At 36.5% G+C, this 18,795-nt stretch overlaps 1 protein-coding gene across 2 annotated transcripts in view; it reads right to left on the bottom strand.

Moving 5' to 3' along the window:
• The window catches only part of UBE2V2 (ubiquitin conjugating enzyme E2 V2), a 28,402-nt gene that overhangs the window by 6,857 nt on the left and 2,750 nt on the right, over positions 1–18,795 (bottom strand). For both annotated transcript variants that reach the window (XM_038128023.1, XM_038128024.1), the window contains exons 2-3: positions 4,348–4,493; positions 864–989 (exon numbers count right to left, since the gene is read on the bottom strand). In XM_038128023.1, the coding sequence (XP_037983951.1) occupies positions 864–989; positions 4,348–4,493 (272 nt within the window). The remainder of the gene's footprint in view (positions 1–863; positions 990–4,347; positions 4,494–18,795) is intronic.

Below are 18,795 nucleotides of genomic sequence, written 5' to 3'. Positions count from 1 at the left end.
AATTATTTAAAATCCAAAGATGCTAACACACCTTTAGGTATTACCTTAACCCATTTACTCTGTATGCGCTAAAGACAAATGTACCCACAAATGTGATTGTGCTTCCTGCTGGTATATGCACACACCACTGCAAATGCAAGGCAGCTCACACCTCTCTGAGCAAAGGGCCACCCCCATTGCTCACAGTATTTAAGTACCTGGTGAGTAACAGAGTAACAAGCTTGCCTGAGCTGCTGCCACAGCTCGGCTGTGAAGTCATCCCACCCTAACTGCAGGATCAGTGAAAGTAACTTATTGCAAATTGAACTTTAAAATGCAAGTGATTACCAGCTGTATCAAAAGGTTAACTTAAGAACGAAATTCAGAATCACCTTGGATTTGAATAAATCCAGTATAAAGAAAACAAGAGTATAAATACACCAGTTCATTATAGGTGAGTTAATCCATCCAGAGTGAGTCTCATCAGGAATAACCTCCATTTTTAATTAGTGGAAACATCAGAGAGAATCTGTAATATTCCTGCTACAATACGAAACTAATCCCCTTTTATAAGAGTATTATGAGGGAAATACCTACACAGAGCTTAAATACGTATTGTTTTCCTGTTCAAAACTAAAACCTTCATCTTCATTTACGAGAAACAACTGTCTCAATATTATAAATAATGCTCGTCTCATTGGTAAGCCACAAAAAGCCACAAAGATTTGAAAAAGTAGGCCACCAAATTTAAATTTAAATCTGTATTTATATTATAAACATTAAATAGAAAGCTCTGCGCAACATGCATATTCCTCACCTGATTTCCACAGAAATATTTTTTAGTGTAAATAAACAACATGGTTGATCTTACCATTTCAACTTACCATTCCATTGGAATTATTTATTCCATTCATATTAATTTTAGTTACAAATCTAACTGTAGGAGGTGCTTCTGGGTATTTAGGTCCACACTCTACTTTCAGACTGTATATTCTGTTTTCATAGTTTGTCTAGAAAGCAAAAAGACAGACTAATGCATTTCACTGAAAGCTAAATATTAAGAATTTTTTTTAAAACAGAGCAAAGGCAAGAGGAATAACAATTATGAAATATGAAATACATATAAAGTTGTTAATATTGTGTACCAACTGAAGGTCTTGGATTACTAACTGATTTCCACTGTTTTGGCTATATTGATTACTTCATAATTATGCATAAATTACACTGCTTTTTGACTACACCACAAACAAGTTTTAATACAATACTGGTTTTAGTTCACATTTGGTCTCATCCTTTCTATCCACCTGCATCCTCAAAACAACAGTGCAGGACTAAGAGAAATCAACTAGTTTTAGGAAAATAACCACCTTCCCCCATAATGAAATACCTACTACTGTAAAAAAACTGGAAATGGAGAAAGACAGAAATGCCAATAATTTAACAGTTAAGATGTAACCAAACTAAAAATATAACCTGCAAAAGAAACATATTCTGGAAGTAGTTAGCACTACAGAAAATATCTGTAATTTCTGCATCTGAGAATCACTTGGTTTACTGGAGGATTTATGAGCTTGGACAGTAAAGTGACTGCTAGTTTGCAGATGTCATTCCAAAGTGACCATGGAGCAGGTAATTCTAAGTGCAAGTATACTTTGAGAAAGCCACATTAGAATTAGATATGGTTCTATTTTTTTATCTTGTCAAGTAGGCCATGCCAAGGTTCAGTGGTTTGCTGGTCACTGAGGCACATGCCTCTGTGTTCCAAAAGGAAGATGAACGTTTCTACACCTGCTTTTGCATTGGCACAACAGAAAGAGCCAATATGAGCAAAAAAGCAGCAACATGCCTCTCAGAAGTAGCATCTTTAAGCTGTTCTGCATCAGCCAGCTGTTACTCTCCAAGCAGAAGTATCAACCACGTAGCCAAGTATCAAACAACAGTCCGGTCTGTGGTTAATTAAAATGCAGAGTGAAAACAGGACTACTGAAGCACTCTAACCGAGTACCATAATTTTTGAGCAGGCACAGAGACTGCACAGCAAGTGGGTCACAAAGAAACAGTGAAAACCAGAAGGTTTTCTATTATTTTTTCCCATTACTGTGAATGTAATTAGGCACTGGACAAGGTTGCCCAGGGAGGCTGTGGATGCATCAACCCTGGTAGTGTTCAAGGCCAGATGAGATGAGCTCTTGAGCAATCTGGTCTAGTGGGAGGTATCCCTGCCCATGGCACAGGATGTTGGGACATCTTAAGGATAAATTCAAGGATCTTTAAGGTCCCTTCCAACCCTTAACATTCTGATTCTATGATTAAAAGCTAAAGGCTTTTAGTCATCTTATCCTGCTACAGGTAACATAGCTGCCACCACAGCAAGAAAACACAGTAACTAAAATTCTCATTATTTATTCAGCCGGAACAATTTACTTCCTCAGAGAGGGATGCTGTCAGTTACAGTGAAAATAGGCCAAAATGTATATAATTCTGCTCACAACTCTGGAAAATCCCAAGAACAGCACTCATTCTCATTCCCTTATCCAGGTGGCTTCTCAGTTTTGCTCAATTTATCAAGTCATTGTTTTACTGCAAGCCAGGCATCACTGGCCAGCTTCCCAAAAAAAACTAAAATCCCATTTTCTGTAAGTCAGAAAAATGTTTCCGTTAATCCAAAACAAATCTTACCCTCCTCTCTTGCTGTTGGGTCACCTTTCAAATGAAGCAATAAAAAAACTAATAAGCAATTTTTTTTGTACAACTGTAGAGAAGCCACATATGAGAAGAACTTCATGGACAGTATCAGCAACTTCCTCCATGTTTTTCCTAACTGTACCATCTACTTAACTCAGCCACTTCCAAAAAGCACTCATCTTCTACAGGCCCTGAAACTATGTGTGCAATTCTTCTCAAGGTGCTGTAACTGTTTTAGGAGCTGGCTTCCACTTTCTACAGTCACTACATATTGCAAGTCATTCTATCTGCCAGGCTGCATGTCCCTGAAATGGCACAAGATATATTGTTTGCATGCACTCTTTATCATAAAGAAAATAAACTCACAGAACTACAAACTGACCAGGACTAGAAGTGTATCCCAAGCTGGGCTGAGTACTTTCATTATTTTTTAAAAATACACGGGACCTTCTATTAATAGTATTACAAGTACAGTATTATACACATCATAATCTCTTTTCAAAGATGTGTAGTAGTCTGCCTTAGGTTGAACAAGAAAGTAGTCACAAGCAGTTCTGGAGGGTTTCTGGAGAGCCAGGGAGACCCTATGACACCTAGGTCAAAATTTTCAGGTTTTTATCCCAACACATTAGACTACAAACTTTCTTCAAAATGGACTCCAACACTGATTCCACAGAAGCTAATATCCAAAGCATACAGTCATTATGATTATATATTAAATCTGCCCTCTCCCAGCTGCATCCAAATCTTAGGAGCTCAGCAAGGTGTTCAAAGCTTAGGAGCTCATTCAGGTGTTCAAAGCAGCCTTCTGCAAGTAGCACAGGACTTCCAAAAGAAATCTGAATTACACTGAATCTACCTCTGGAACTCTGCTACTTTGGAAGACTTTATTTACACTGAGACAGAGCTCTGATGTCTGCCTTGGACAACTCATTCTATAAGACCTGCAGCACCAAGGGACACACAAGACAGGTTTCACTCTAGCAGTGAAAGACATGTGCTAACTGAGGGCTACTTAGATATACTCATTTAAAGGTCTCAGTTACACACTGATCTTTTGCATCATATTATAACTTAGGAGAAAATGTGCACTAGGTCAAGTAAAGTCCACTCATATCTGATATGGCCGATACACACAAGAGATGATTACTTCTCTTGCAAGTTATATCAGTCTAAATGACACTCCACAGAACTTCAAAGGTCAGAAGGATTAGAGGTAATTAGAAGCTGCTAGTCTTTAGGTATGATTCAACTGAAACTCTAACACTGTTATACTGAAAGACTGTTCAATAAAACTTATAGAAGTTGAAAATACACTGCCAGTTTACAAAAAAATTAAAATTATCAGGCACATGTGACAAAATGGGGAAAGACAGTTACCTGTTTATTGTACTATCAGTGTACACTTATGTTCAGTAACAGTGGAAATACAGAATTAATATACTCATAACTGAGTAAAATACGTCTCAGATCATAACTGGCTTTTACAGATAGCTGCAGAAACAGGGGAGGCTAGCCTGAAACACTTACATGCCAGAAAATGAGGAATTATACATTATTTCTACAATTTCATACATTGAATTTTAACTATTCCTTTACACTGTAGAATACTAACATTTATTTTTTTTTCGCATTTTGTACTGCCTAAAACCTAACAAAAATGTTTTATTTCATCACACTTACCCTTGGTGGCCCAATGATCATTCCTGTCCATCTGGTGAGTGTCATATCTTCATCATCTTCAAGGCCCCAGCTTACTGTACCATCACCTACTCCCTTCTGCCCTTCTTCAAGTTCTTCCAACAAGCGAAAATTACGAGGTACTTTAACTAGAGAAAATGGAAAAATGTAATTAATACTGCTCACATTAAGGAAAAGGTAACAACTTTGTTGCTTTTATACGTTACACACTGGCAACTGCTCAACAAATTTTCTCAGTCAAGCAAATATTGCTTGCACAAATTCATTTAGCACTCTAATTGCTCTGAAGCAACTAACTGCTTCACTGGAAGTTAATTACTTCCAAGTAATACCAATACAAGCCATAAAATAGAAAATAGGAGAGCTCTCTTTAGCCTAAGATGGCTTAGTTAAGATTCTCTTTCCCAAGCACAATACTGTTTTGATCCAGTACATTTCAAAATCAATTGACTGTCTGTCAAGTTCTAATCAACCTGAATCCAGATAAAATCAATACGGCAAATTTACTCCAAAACATAATTAAAGAATGTAACATTTAACACAGATTATCCTAATAAATGTCAACTGAAGACTGAAATATTTTCACTTGATTTCACTTGTTTAAAAAAAAAAAGACTAATATCTGAAAGCAAATTGAAAGTTAAGTCTTTTTTTAATCTAGTGACTAATACTGCCACTTGCCAGAAGAGAAAAAAAAAAAAAGCACAGAAGCATTGATTAAATTGTGAAAGAGAGATAAAGACATATTCACAACAGAATACAAAGATTAACTGCCTTTAGAGAGCATCAACTAATAATCACTAACCAAACTATAATTACAAGATTTTTATTATTATTCATGAAAAAAGGCAGATATTGATAGACAGGATGCTCAATTGCTTTACAGTATCAGATAAAATGGTACTTCAGCACTGAGGGAAGAAAGATAATTAACACTTGTGCATGCAATCATGAAATGCTTTTATTTTCAAATAAAATATGCACAACGATGTAGCAACAATACTATAATACCAGAAGACTTCCACTTAGCTATAGCTGAGTATAGCTACTTATTTTTTCTTATAGCTTCTTACAACTATAGTATTACCCATTATTTTCCCTAGATATCCTTTCCTGTACTGTAAGAATCCAGGTGCTCCATAAAAGTAGAAATTAAGACTGGGTACACACAATGTTATTATCAAGTTTGAAAAAGATGAAGGTCAAAGTAAATGGTTTTGCCTATCAGTTATTCAGGTTTGCATATCACTGTGATTTCAGGTTTTACATTACCCTAGTCTGTACTCCGAGCAGTCTCCGTGCAAGAAACAAAGAGTATTAACATACTGTATTATTATTTAGTCAGATAATTGATGAAGATATATGGACCAGTATAGATACACATACCTTAGCAACTCTTCAAATAACTTATCTTGCAGAACCATAACTTCTCTTAAACAGTGTTTGAAACTCTTTTTTTAGTAACACAGACTAGGGAGAGGCTTCTAAAAATTGCATAAACTATTGTCTCCAAGTTCTACAAATTCCCAGGGAAATGCATTACGGGTATAGTATCAGGACAGCGGAAGGAAATTAAGTCATTCATGTACGGCCTCACCTTCCGTCTTGCCTAGGTGTTGCCACTCCTCTGAGCTCTTACTGAGCTCTTTCAGCTTGCTAACTGAGCAGAAAATGATACATTTTGGCCAGACTTCTCACAGCTCAACAAGCCAGCCCAGCCAGCACATGCACTGAAAGCACGAGCAGAGTACATAAGGAGCAGATCACATCTTAATTTTTTGACACAGAGCCTTTCAAAAAACCTTCATTGAAATGCATTTTCCCGTCCTCTGGTCCCATTCTGATTTGTGATAAATATTAAGTGTGTATATTTACATATCTAATTCTGACTAGAGATGAGAACTGACAATCACACTTCAACCACAAAGTTTTTACTCCACATTCATACATGTTCTGAATTGAGTCTGCCAAACCAGAATGATAAACTTCTACTTTGCATCACATGACTGAATAGATTCTGATTGGTATGTGCAGTCTCAAATAAAATTAAAAAAACCTAAAACACAACAACCTCCACCTACAAACCCCACACACTTTAGCATTCATACTTTAGGCTTCCCCAGTAGCTTAAATCCACCTTTTCTCAGAACCCCTGCTCTGACTGCAGAACTTCTGAATCACAGTTTAGCTCTTTAAAAAGAACATAAAAGATGGTACCAAACAGGATTTAGGCTTATTTCTGATAATGGGCTATCATCCTTCAGCACAGGCTAGATGACCCAACTGCTCACTGTCCTGATGTTCCATGCCTTCTCCCAGAATTCTGTTGCTCTTGCACTAACCAGGCTCCTCCATCAGCCAAATTGTCACACTAATTTAGCAAAAAAGCTGTTTTTCCTTCAGGCAAAAATCAAATCCAACCAGTTAATCAAGTGAATTGACTCAGGAAAAAAGAACAACAAATGCCAGAGCTGACTGCTGTGGCCCTCAGTGCCCTCCTTTGCAAAGCCATGGGTATGAGGATAAAGGAGCTTTTTGTGACAAAAAGCCACTGCACTGACTCAGCTGTATCATAAAATTGTACCCAACACATTAAACTGTAGGAGATGACATGTACTAGAAAACAACCCCTTATGATGAAATGACCTGCGTTCATCACATTTTTTCCATCATATTATCTGTGTTCACTGACTCCCATAACTGCCCAAGGGGAGCAGTGAAGGATTTGGGAAACCTCCAAGACATCTCCATAAAATAATTTAGATCTGCTCTGAAAAGAGACAAAAACATCTGAGAGCAAGAGCCAGGCTCCCCACACTAACATTCTTATCACTGCTAGAACTAAGCAGCAAAACACTGTTCTGAAGTTAAAAATAAGAGTAAAAACACCTTGTGTTAAAAAAAAAATACACAATAACCCCAACTAAAAACCCAACACACATGCACACAAAACCCTGTCAATAATAACAAAATTCTCCCCCCCAAAACCCACTAAACTGCTTCTATGTCCCTGGCATATATGATTAATGTTTTATCATTGATACTTCAAACTTTCTTGAAGTAATTACTGAATGTTTTCATAGAAAATGATTATTGCTAGATTTCTGACAAGTGACGCAGAATATCTTAAAAATTAACACAGTGGATTTTGAACAAACAACCCAACAAAAAGCAACCCCTTACTATTATTTATAATTACAGACTTAGAAAGTTCCAGCAAAATTAACTAGAATTAAATACTGTCCTGAGCATCCAGCCCTGTCCTTGTGCACACTACTGCACTCTACATGCTTGCTTTGAGCACGCTATAACCTTTACACAAACAAATTCACCTAGCCTGAAGAATGGAACACACGCACAAGATTGTGCTCTCTTCCCAGTAAAAAACAACAAGAACTTCTGTCTAGAAATCCAGTCAAGGATGATCTGCATCTTCCGGAAATTAAGTTTGCTCCTAGTATAAATAGAAAGTAAAAAAATTCCTCTTCTCACTATTTCACGTCTTTCAGAAGGCAGTTTTATCTCTAATCCAGGCAATGCAATTAATTAAATATTTTCTAAAAGCTTTGAAATATTCCTGACTGAATTCGAGTAAGAATCGTTATTTCATTTACAGAATTTGGACAACAAAGCATCATTCTCTTCTCACGTGCAGCTCATTAGCAGTATGAAATTACAGAAACCAGCACCATTCTTCAGCTGACTAGCAGACCTCAGGTGTTCTCCCCAGTGCCACTTGCTCATGGGACCACTAAGCAGCTTCAGAGAGGCACAGACAGGTTGGTTTTACTCTCTGTAACAGGCACTCCTCACACTTCCAAGTGAAGGGGATTAAAGCTGTCAATTTTAACACTGGCAGAACCACAGGCACAGTAAATTCCCCTCAGCAGGCTGTGATTTACAGCTCAATACAACACTGCATCCAGCACAGCTCTTTGCAATAATGGACTAAGGCTCTGCATGTGAAAACATAGATGGTTTCATCCAGACTAGGAAAACAAAAAGCGAAACCTCCCTTCACTTTATCTGAAAAGATCACCTCACTGTGGATTTTATTGACAAATAGCCTCCTGACACCCCTGCCCAAAATCTGTCACAGGAACTGCCAAATGACTTCTACCAAATTCTCACAAACAGTTCAACTAAATATATTTCACTTAAATAAACAAACAAAACATCACTTATGCTTACATAGACCAATAGTTTTTAATTTAAAAATGGAATCATGAAACTGCACTACAGAGATCCGTGAAATTATCAGTGAATTTAATAACCTGGAATTAGAAGAGAATTTAGGAAGACTCAGTAAACCAAGCCCATACTTTAAGCATGAGGGTCTTACTTTCATCTGCATGGAGCTACTTCAGACATTACATTCTAAATCACCAAGTTAATAGAAATAAAAAACACGCTACCACAAAGGATGAGTAAGGAAAAAAGTTATAGCTATGCTTTGATTCACAATCTGCATAACATGGGGAAAAAAATCAGGGAAGAAAATAAAAAGTAATCTTCAGTGTCCATTAGTAGCACCAACAACCTTCACTAGAGTAACAAATGAGAATTGCCTGGATGGACCTGTTCTGGCTAGACAGAGTTCCACAGCTGGCAATGTCAGATCACTCAGTGATACAGTGAATTAATCAGCAGCATCAAGACAGAACACACAATTGCACTTATGTGCACTTATGTCAGATTTCACAGACTTCACTGGGTACATTAAAACAGTTTTAAACAATTCACATGGACACGCTCCTGCAAAAAGAGCTGGCAGTCCAAGCTCCTCACACATCAAATGACTCTTTGCTGTGTAACAGGCAAGAGTGGGATACCCTACACTCTGCTCTTGTCCCTGCAGGTTACAAAAGCAAACCATTACCCAAATTTTAATAGACTGGCTCTGAGCCTGAAGTGTGAAGTTTTCTGTTAGACCCAAAACTATATTCTTTTAGAATAACTGTCCATAACATATCCATACCAACATTCGGTTTCTCTTTATATCTCCCTCAGTTCTTGACTTCAATCACTCCTGAAAGTTACATCAGTACCAGGACCATTTTACCATAGTTAAACCAGCACACCCTATACTACCAACACTCCAAAGGCAGCTCTACAAACAAATCCTAATATGCACACAAGAATAAGTTATATCAAAAAATCCTACATGAGTAGTATTAGTCAGATACTGTCAGGGATGCTATTCTTCCTGATTGAGATAGCTATGTCAGGCAGTCTGTAGTATAAACAATTTTGAATTTTTGAGTTAGGTCTTGCCCACTGACTTCCAGCAAAACAGAAACTGAAATGTTCAGCTTGGTAACAAAGAGAAAAACCTCTCAAACCCCATTTATCAGCTTCAGGCTCACAGCAAAGTAAGCCATTTCCTAAGGACAGGGAAAGGGGGGAAGGACGTCAGTCTTGCAAATTTCAAGCCATAAAACAATTTCTCCTGGGGCAGGGAGTGGAAGAAAAAAAAAATATGAACACAGAGAAAACAACTTGTTCCTTTCAGTCTCTGAGCAATTCATCTTGCTCTGGAGAAAATGAAGTAAAAACCTGAAATGCTGTACTAACATCAACAGTCCACACACCCACAAAAAGAACATAAAACAACCAAAGCCTTAAATAGGCCCTGAAATGCCAATACATTAGAAACAAACAAACAAAAATTAAGGACAGAGGAAAGATGGTCAGGGCATATGAAATACTAACATATTCTATTCTAGCTGCAGAAGATATTCCTCTGAAAAAAGCTTTTTTTTTTTTTTTTTTTTTTTTTTTTTTTGTAAACTTGATGTGTATTTTTGTTTGCCAGTTACCCTGCTCACATCACATATTTTTTAGCCTAGGAAATATTCTGAAAATGCACACAAGAAAAGGCTTACTATCATGAACCTATATCAGGAATTATTGCCAGGTGTACCCTAATGATATTGCAGTTATCTGAGGTTGATCAAAGTAACCAAGCTCCAAAATCCTGAAATATTTCTAGTAACTTGCCTAGTTAGTACAACAACCAAGCTGGACATGACAGTTTTGTCTACAATAGAACTCCATTGCTGGCATTAGCAGCAGAATGCAGCAATTCAATAAAGGACTTTGATATCCTTGTTGCTCTTGTTTTAAAATCAAGTATGTTGCTACACACATAGTAAAATCACTGTTTCCAATGACCAAGACAACATGATTCTTATTCAAGGTAAATTGACATTTCCAACTGCTTTCCAGGAAAGTTTCAATAGATTTCAGTAAAATTCAAATTCATAGTTCTTTACATCAGTCATATTCATAAAGTTGCATTTACTCTACACTATTTTTCTCTACTTTCCTCCAGCAAGTATGTCCCAAAGCAATGAAACTCAAGCAACGGAATATTCTGCATTAACAGTTTTGAGTTTAAATTGGGCAAGTCCTATACTATGCTGTCACGGACATATTTTATGAAAATCCTTTGCTAGGGTTTCCTTCTCCTGAGAAGCTGAGGAGCCTCAGGAAAGAAATGTAAACAATAACTATCTGCTGCTGTGGAATGCAACAGGTGCTTCCTTGATTGGTCCATGTTAGGCGTTTCTACTTAATAACCAATCAAGGATGCAGCTGGGTCAGACTCTCTGGTCAGTCATAAGCCTTTGTTATTCATTCCTTTCTATTCCTGTCCAGCCTTCTAATGAATCCTTTCTTTCTAATCTTTTAGTATAGTTTTAATATAGCATTTTTAATATAATATATATCATAATATAATAAATCAGCCTTCTGAAACATAGAGTCAAGATTCTCATCTCTTCCCTCGTCCTGGGACCCCAGCAAATCTCACATTTGGGGACCCCGAGTGACTGAAGACCACACTATGCTAACTTAAATGGTGAAACCGAGGTATTTAGCAGCAATAGGTGGCCCAGGCACATTGATTACGATGAGGAATAAGGTACTAATCAAGTCTGAACCTCACAGAGCTGCAAGCAACACCAGTTTAGGTTAGTCTTAATGATTTTGCAGATCTAACTATGCTTATCTGTGGAAATTTTCTAGGAATAGAAGTTCAAGAAGAAAATCAGATGAAAATTCATTTCCATGTAGAAATTATTCATCCCAAAGGAAAGAAACAAGACAAATAACTTGAAGAATTAATAAGAGCTGAGTAGAAGGTAAGACTCCACAGCTCAAGTAAGCAGATGAACATCGAATAAACCTATAAATATATACATATACATATACATATGGATGTATTTATTTCAAACACTTTGTAAGAGTCATGCAACTGGTAAACCTCTCTTCCTTTTATAATATTTGACATTAAGTATGTTTAAGTATGTTGAAATCACACAGGTTGGAAGACTTCAAAGAAGAGGTGCAATTCTAGGAACCAAAATGAAGCTAAACTATGCATTTCATCTGGTTTTGGGTTTTGTTTTTTCATATAAAGAAATGTCAGCTGCTGAGAAACATTTCCCAGCATGAGGCAATAAAGAGCCACAGGAGCGTGAAAGCTATAACCCTTTATCTTAAAACCTAATTTTTGGTTAAAGCTAAGTAAAGTCATATTTGTTTTCAGAATTATATTGATGAAAATTTCTATTTATTTCATCTAAGTGAAATCCTGTATTTGCTAGTATCTCTAATAGGCACAGTCCTAACTTAAGCTAGGCTGCATGAAAATAACTTTCATAGGAATTTCCTTTTTATTTGAGTGCAGCCACAGCCATAAACATTCTAAATATGTCCTATATTAAGAAGGCAGCTAATGAGAAATGTTAATACAGCAGAAGTCTCAGTCATTTACTGCAACTCAGCATTCAGATTTTGCTGGAGGAAAATGGGCTGGACAGGTATAGAGGTTATTTCTTTAAGGCAGGGCACTAACGCTAGTTAAAAAAAAAAAACCAAACAAAAACAAACAACAAAAGAATATATATAACATAGGATTATAGAAGCAGGTTTTTTCACCTGGCTTTCCACTTCATATGCACACTAATAACATTAAGACACTACCTACTAGTGATAATAAGTGAAAATTATAAATTCTACACAGAATGACATTTTCAGTGCTAACTTTAGTTTCACCCGGGGGGGAGAAATTAATTTCTAGAGAGCTACCCATTAGTAGCTGGATTGGCAGACACATACCTGATTCACAAACATATTAAAATGGTTTAAACCACAAATCTTGATGCTGGAGTAAGTGATCTCAGCATATCAAAATGCAAAATTGATGTGGCAAAAGCAACATCAATTTATTCAATGTTTCAGCTGATGATGGTTTAAGAATGACAAGACCTCAAGCTTGAGTTCTCCCGCAGAGTGCACAATCCAAATACAAAACTTCTTCAGGAAAAGTTTGTACAATTTGAGGTTTTACTAATTACGTTTTAAAGTGTGAGAAATTACTAGCAAAACAAATAGGTACCTTACCAAGGCATCACATAAGCCTTCCCTTCTTTCATCTTGCCTCCTGAGTAACCAGAAGGAAGTGAATTAATTCCTTCTAGTAACTTTGATTTCTACCAATTCTGTTCCATAATCCATTGGATTATTTACTGAAGGCAGCCTATGGACACAACTCTTTCTATGATGGTCAGTATCCCCCCAGAAAAACACACCATATCTGTTAAGTTTTTATTCACCTCTAATCATGCTCATGACCTCTTCCCCTGCTCCCCTTATGCACCTTTTCCAGAGGAGCAGCAGATGGAGATGCAGCTGCCATTAACTACCAGATTCATCAGAGCTGCTCCAACTTTTGACCAGCAGCCCTGGAGGAGCCAATCTCCATCAAGTTTTTCCTATTCTCCACCACCTCTCCTTACCGAGGCTCATGCCTCACTGAAAACCTCCATTCCACAACTCCAGCAGCCCAACTTCCAAATGCCCTCTCCACTCCCCTGATTTGTTATGGAACAACAATATCCTACACATCCTAAAGCTGCACAAGGCACAACAGTAAATAAGAGCAAGAGTCATCATCATATGCACATCAGTGAGAAGAAGCACAGAGTAGTCAAGACTGGATATGCGCACACACAGAATAAAGTCCAGACCTGAGAGCAACTCCAGCTGAACACAGCTTTGTCAGCAAGGATGCAACAGCATCACTCTGTCTTGACACTTTGATGCAAACAGATCACCCTGAGTACTGCTGCTGGCTCAGAATGACTAATGGTGCTCATAAAAATTACACTAATGAAGAAGCTTGCTTCACTACAGGTACAAACGTTGTTAAGACTACATAACAGAGAAGGCATAAGCAAGCTCTTGGCAAAAACAAAGATGGAAAAAAAAAAGGAAAAAACCTCCAACCTTCAGAAAGTCTCACAATTTTTTAAAGTAATTAAAATACCTCATCCTAACAAACTTTTTTTAAAAGTTACCACAACAACAGAAAACTATAGCACAAAACCCACTAAACTGGACTGCAGTGCCAAAATAAAACTGGTGTAAATTGCTTAAAAGTGATTTTACAAATCTGCACTAATATTAGCGGCATTTCTTTATCAGTCTATGTTATATCTAAGTGCATTTTTTTTATAAACAAGACCACTGTTAACTCAGACACTGCATGACCAGAGATGCCTCACACTATAAGAAAAACCATACACGTACTAAACAGTTAAGTCACTAAATAACTCATCAATTCACATCCATGAAGGGTGGAAATGCACAAAGCTGACTACAGGTTTAAAACTTAACTCTTTATTGGCAACCACTGAATGAAACACATATTAAATAATTCAACCACCTTCCCACATGTTTTAGTGTATGAAATGAGAAAAGTGACACCTTGTGATGCTTAGCAAATTGAGAATTACTGTTTCAATTTTGTATGAAACAATTGCTGGCAGGAAGCCAGCAAACAGGAGTTAGAAAAGATATCTGTCACTTCAAAAACCACCAGCAAAATTAACTGTGATTTAATAGTCTAAGGAATCAAGATTTTACCAGGCAAAGAAATCTTTCCAATTTCTATCCTGAGAAGTTAAAAACTAACCCCTAAACTTGTTTAGTAAACTTGTTTAGTAATTACCCCATTATTAAAAGCAAAAAGCTAAATAACGGCAGAAAAAAAATTAATGGAAATTAAAACGGCTCATTTTTGAAACTTTCATTTTAAATCTGACTTTGTATTGGCAGGGAGAAAAAATTATTTTGAACACATACTTCTTAAGTTACCTTTTAAATTACAATGACACAGAAACTTTTTTTTCCCAGATAAAGGGACAGGAGGAGCAGGAGACTACACAAACTCAGCAGAGACCAAAATTTTGTCATGAAACAGCTTTCCCAGCATCTGCTTTAAAAGTTAAGAATACAATGTGTGACCCAGATAACACGAGTAGCATCAAGGAATTAGTCTAGCAAAGCTGTAAAGCTGTCTTAAACGGGTTACAAGTCATTGATTAGCAAACAGTTGTTCTAACATATGCATGAAGGTCCTTTCCAACATGACTCAGCACCTATCCACAGCGCAAAACATAAAGATCCTTTATCTGTGTAAAACAAGTAATGTTATTCTTTCAGTTATACACGTATGCATACACTTATGGATATAATCAGCACATCCAACAATCACCACATAATTAGTAAAAAGAACTGCCATTAAATTCTTTTCCTACATTATTTTTGAAAGTCATACTTCAGCCTGCTATTTTCTATGTGCTGTGGTATTCAAAAGTTCAAATTATTTAATATTTACATGATCACACATTCCATTTCAGTGAGAAGAGAGAAAACTTGCAATTCCTTCTCTGGAAAAGTTCTAAGTTATATGAATAAAACAGGACATTTTCCCGCGAATATACTGAATAAAGGACACTCCTTTTATATGTATTGGGCAAAATGTTTTGATTTACTCAAGCAAATTGCAAACACACTTAACTATCCAGTTTATGAATAGTCACAAATACAATGGAGGGAGGTGATTTTTTTCTTTATGCTATTAAACACATTTAATGCAGGAATTTTTAAGAAGAGCATACTGAATCTATAATTTTTCTGACCATTTTTTAAATCTAGTTGAAGCATCTCATCCTTCTGAAATATAGATTGTCCTACAGATTGTTCTCTGAAGTCCTAAGTGTTAAAGTTTCCATTCCTTCCAAAATGCTAACTAGGAAATGGTTTAGAGTCACATACTTAAATCATCACACATTTTTGAAAAGGCTGTAAACCAGAAGCTCATGTTATTCAGAATCAGTCTGACAACTTCACAAGTCCTAAGTTTCTGCACTGATTCAATTCAAAATATTGTTTGAATTATATGTCATTAGTGTATTCCAAATGACAAACACAAAGAAAAACATTCTTTGGGCAGGACAGCATATGGTAAAACCCTTCCAAATACTTAAATCAAGGCTACTTTGAACGCTTTCCCCACAGCACTTTCTTGTCTTTCCATGGTCTGTGCTGAGGTTCCCACAGGATAACTGAGACAACAAGGCGACAAAACCTAACAGGAGTAGCTGAAGCTGATTAGTACTTTACACTAAGGTTCAGTCAAGATGAAACATGAGCTACAGTGTAGATAAAAAGAGTTAACAGTAGATACACTAAAATAGCAGATAATAGTAAAAGATAACAGATAGAAGAGATAATAGTGGATAAAAAGAGTAGGGACAGAGAGAGGAAAGGTCTGTTAACAAAAAGAGGCTGAACAGTTTCACAGCACGTATTTAACACTGCCTCTGGAAAATGTTCCATAAGGCAAAACACAAATACTAACAAATACATATGTAATTCAATTCCACCAACTACTCATAAGACTTGGAAATCTAATTCTTACATGAGAAGCCTTCTCATGCATGCTTAGGTTTACAGTACGGACCATCTGCCTCCAACTGCTGAAAGGCATATCCTCCTGAAACTCTGTGTTGTACCTTCATCCAGGCTAAAATTTTCCAGGATTGTACAGAATAGTTTAGATAATGGGCTTCAATACTATGTCTGATAACATCCCTGAATTTCCAACAAGCTCTTAAACAAACAGAAGATTACAAAGTAGGCCACTTATTGCAGAGGTAAGTTGCTTTGCTGCGAGAACACTTACACAGCTATTGTGGCAGAAAGACATAAGTAGGTTTGTATTTAAAGACAGAGTTATAAAATACCAGGAACAAAGACAGGAAAATGATACAGGCAAAGCTCTGAGAAGAAGCAGAGTATCTTGCCTATATATGCCCCAAAGTTGGAAAGAACTGATGATCTATATATAATTTTCAAGTAATTTGTAATCTAAACTTTTCTCAACCCAGCTGAAATTATTTGTGGTTTGTCAAGATGTTTTTAAGCAGGCAGAACAATCACAATTGCAAGTCCTTGTGCATAGGACAGGATGGAAAAAATGCTCCACACAGAGTACTTGCTGCCTCATGGAAACAGTATTTTACTTCTTTTGTTTTGTTAGATTACTTGCAGCTTCAAGAAGTCTGTGCTTACAGAGCTAACACTGTAAACCCACAGAACAAACTTTGAGGACTCTAAAATTCTGAAAAGCTCTTAAACTGACTTCTCGGACCAGTTCTGAATAAATGAACAATGTGGTGGAGGCATAAAAGAGAAAATGGGAGGGTGTAACACATCCTTCAAGGTAAAACACAGTGGATAGAAAACACAATTATTTCCTTGACAAGGAAAAAAAAAAAGAGGAAGGAAACAAACATTGAACAGGTCAGATGAAAAAAGATGCCTACCTGTGCAGTTTTCTAGACATGAAGTTTAAATTATATCACATCTCCTACATGGAAAAATGGTCTTTAAATCGTTGCTTCTACATCCCACTTATGAATACATCCTCTTATTACTCCTCTAAATGGCTCTTAATATCTAGGTGTCCCCCACACAGGGTATAAATCTTTACCCTACTAAGCACAGAACAGACAGACATCAGCTTGATTTGGAACGAAGAATAAAAGAGTTTCAAGGTATTTAAGAGAAAGTATTGCAAAATATCTCACATTATAGAATATCTTGCAATGGTGGATTTTAAGAGAAAAAAACCCCAACTTTCAAAGCAAAATAAACCAAAACCACCACCACCACAAGCCCCTACCACCAGGAATGGCACACTCAGTCCTTGCTTCACAGCTCAGGGAGTCTAGAACTCACTCAAGACCACCTCCAGCCCTTCATTTTTATCCCAGCTTCCTTACTGTAGTCATGCACACTTAGAACTGCTTCCACAACCACCAAGTGTTTGCAAATAGAAGTAAAAAATTATGAAAATAAATAATATAAGTAATAAATAAAATAAGTAATAATAATAAAATAAAAAGTTATGAAAATAAGTCAGTGACATGCATTGTGTCATTTCTACCCACAGAATCAATCATCTATAAAACCAAAGGGAAGGACATTTTTGCATGGGCAAATTAGGTTACACAATGAAGCCATTTCATCCTTATAGAGTAGAATGACTGGAAATTAAAAGTATGGATTTTACAGAAAAAAATATTTCACAGGGATCTAGCCACGTACCTTCAAACTCACTTTCAAAAAAGGTTGCTCAAGACTACATACTAGAAGTAAATCAGCAATCTCATGTAATTTTGACTGTAGATCAGTCAATTTTTCTTCCCTGAGCACCCAGTTTCAGCAAACCAAGGGGAATTTTCATTAACTCAGCCCTATCCATCCTCCCCCAAGCTACTGAAGCTCTCAGTTGAAGAGGAAGGAGGCAAAAGCATTAGCAGCCCATAGTTACAGCACCATATTTGACACTGCTGCCTTAATTCTTGTCTATTCCCACATAAATTCTAATCACTTAGTGACACCATCAGTGCCTTTAAGGAACATTCACATTATATATATATATATATATATATATATACATATACACACATATATACATATATATGTATGTGTGTGTGTGTATAACCCTGTACAATAGGTATATAATATTGTATTATTTATCATAGTCAGTATAATATTAGGTGAAACCCAAATTATCAAAATGCAGAAATTAACTCCTGAATTACCTCTTTGTAATGATGTTTTTTATATGCTTCTTTTTCTCGAGATACACCAGAGATGTTTAAATGGTATACCTTAGTGAAACATTTCTTTTAACTTGAAACAGTGTTTATTTACATCTTCTATTACGTATTTTCAAAGAGATTAACAGAATGAATCTCCAGCTAAGCAATATGAAACTGGATGATTATATATTACATATAGCTGCTCTCTTCTCTAAAAAACTGACTTCCCAGACCTCCAGCAGTACCCACGCAAATAGCCTAGATCAAGATTCAAGCAGAAGGAGTTGCAATATCAGATCAAACTGCAGCTTACAAATATCCATTTCTAGAACATGCAGTATCTACATGTAAAATTTACTCATTACAGGTGATTTTAGAAAGCAGGTAAGATTAAACAGCAATGTAACACTGATATATACAATTTCTTTGGCACACATTAAAGAACAGCTATTTTCAAACTAAATTC

This window comes from Motacilla alba, chromosome 2 (genome assembly GCF_015832195.1).
Source record: "Motacilla alba alba isolate MOTALB_02 chromosome 2, Motacilla_alba_V1.0_pri, whole genome shotgun sequence".
Lineage (NCBI taxonomy): Eukaryota > Metazoa > Chordata > Aves > Passeriformes > Motacillidae > Motacilla > Motacilla alba.
This window is presented reverse-complemented; position numbering and strand designations above follow the sequence as displayed.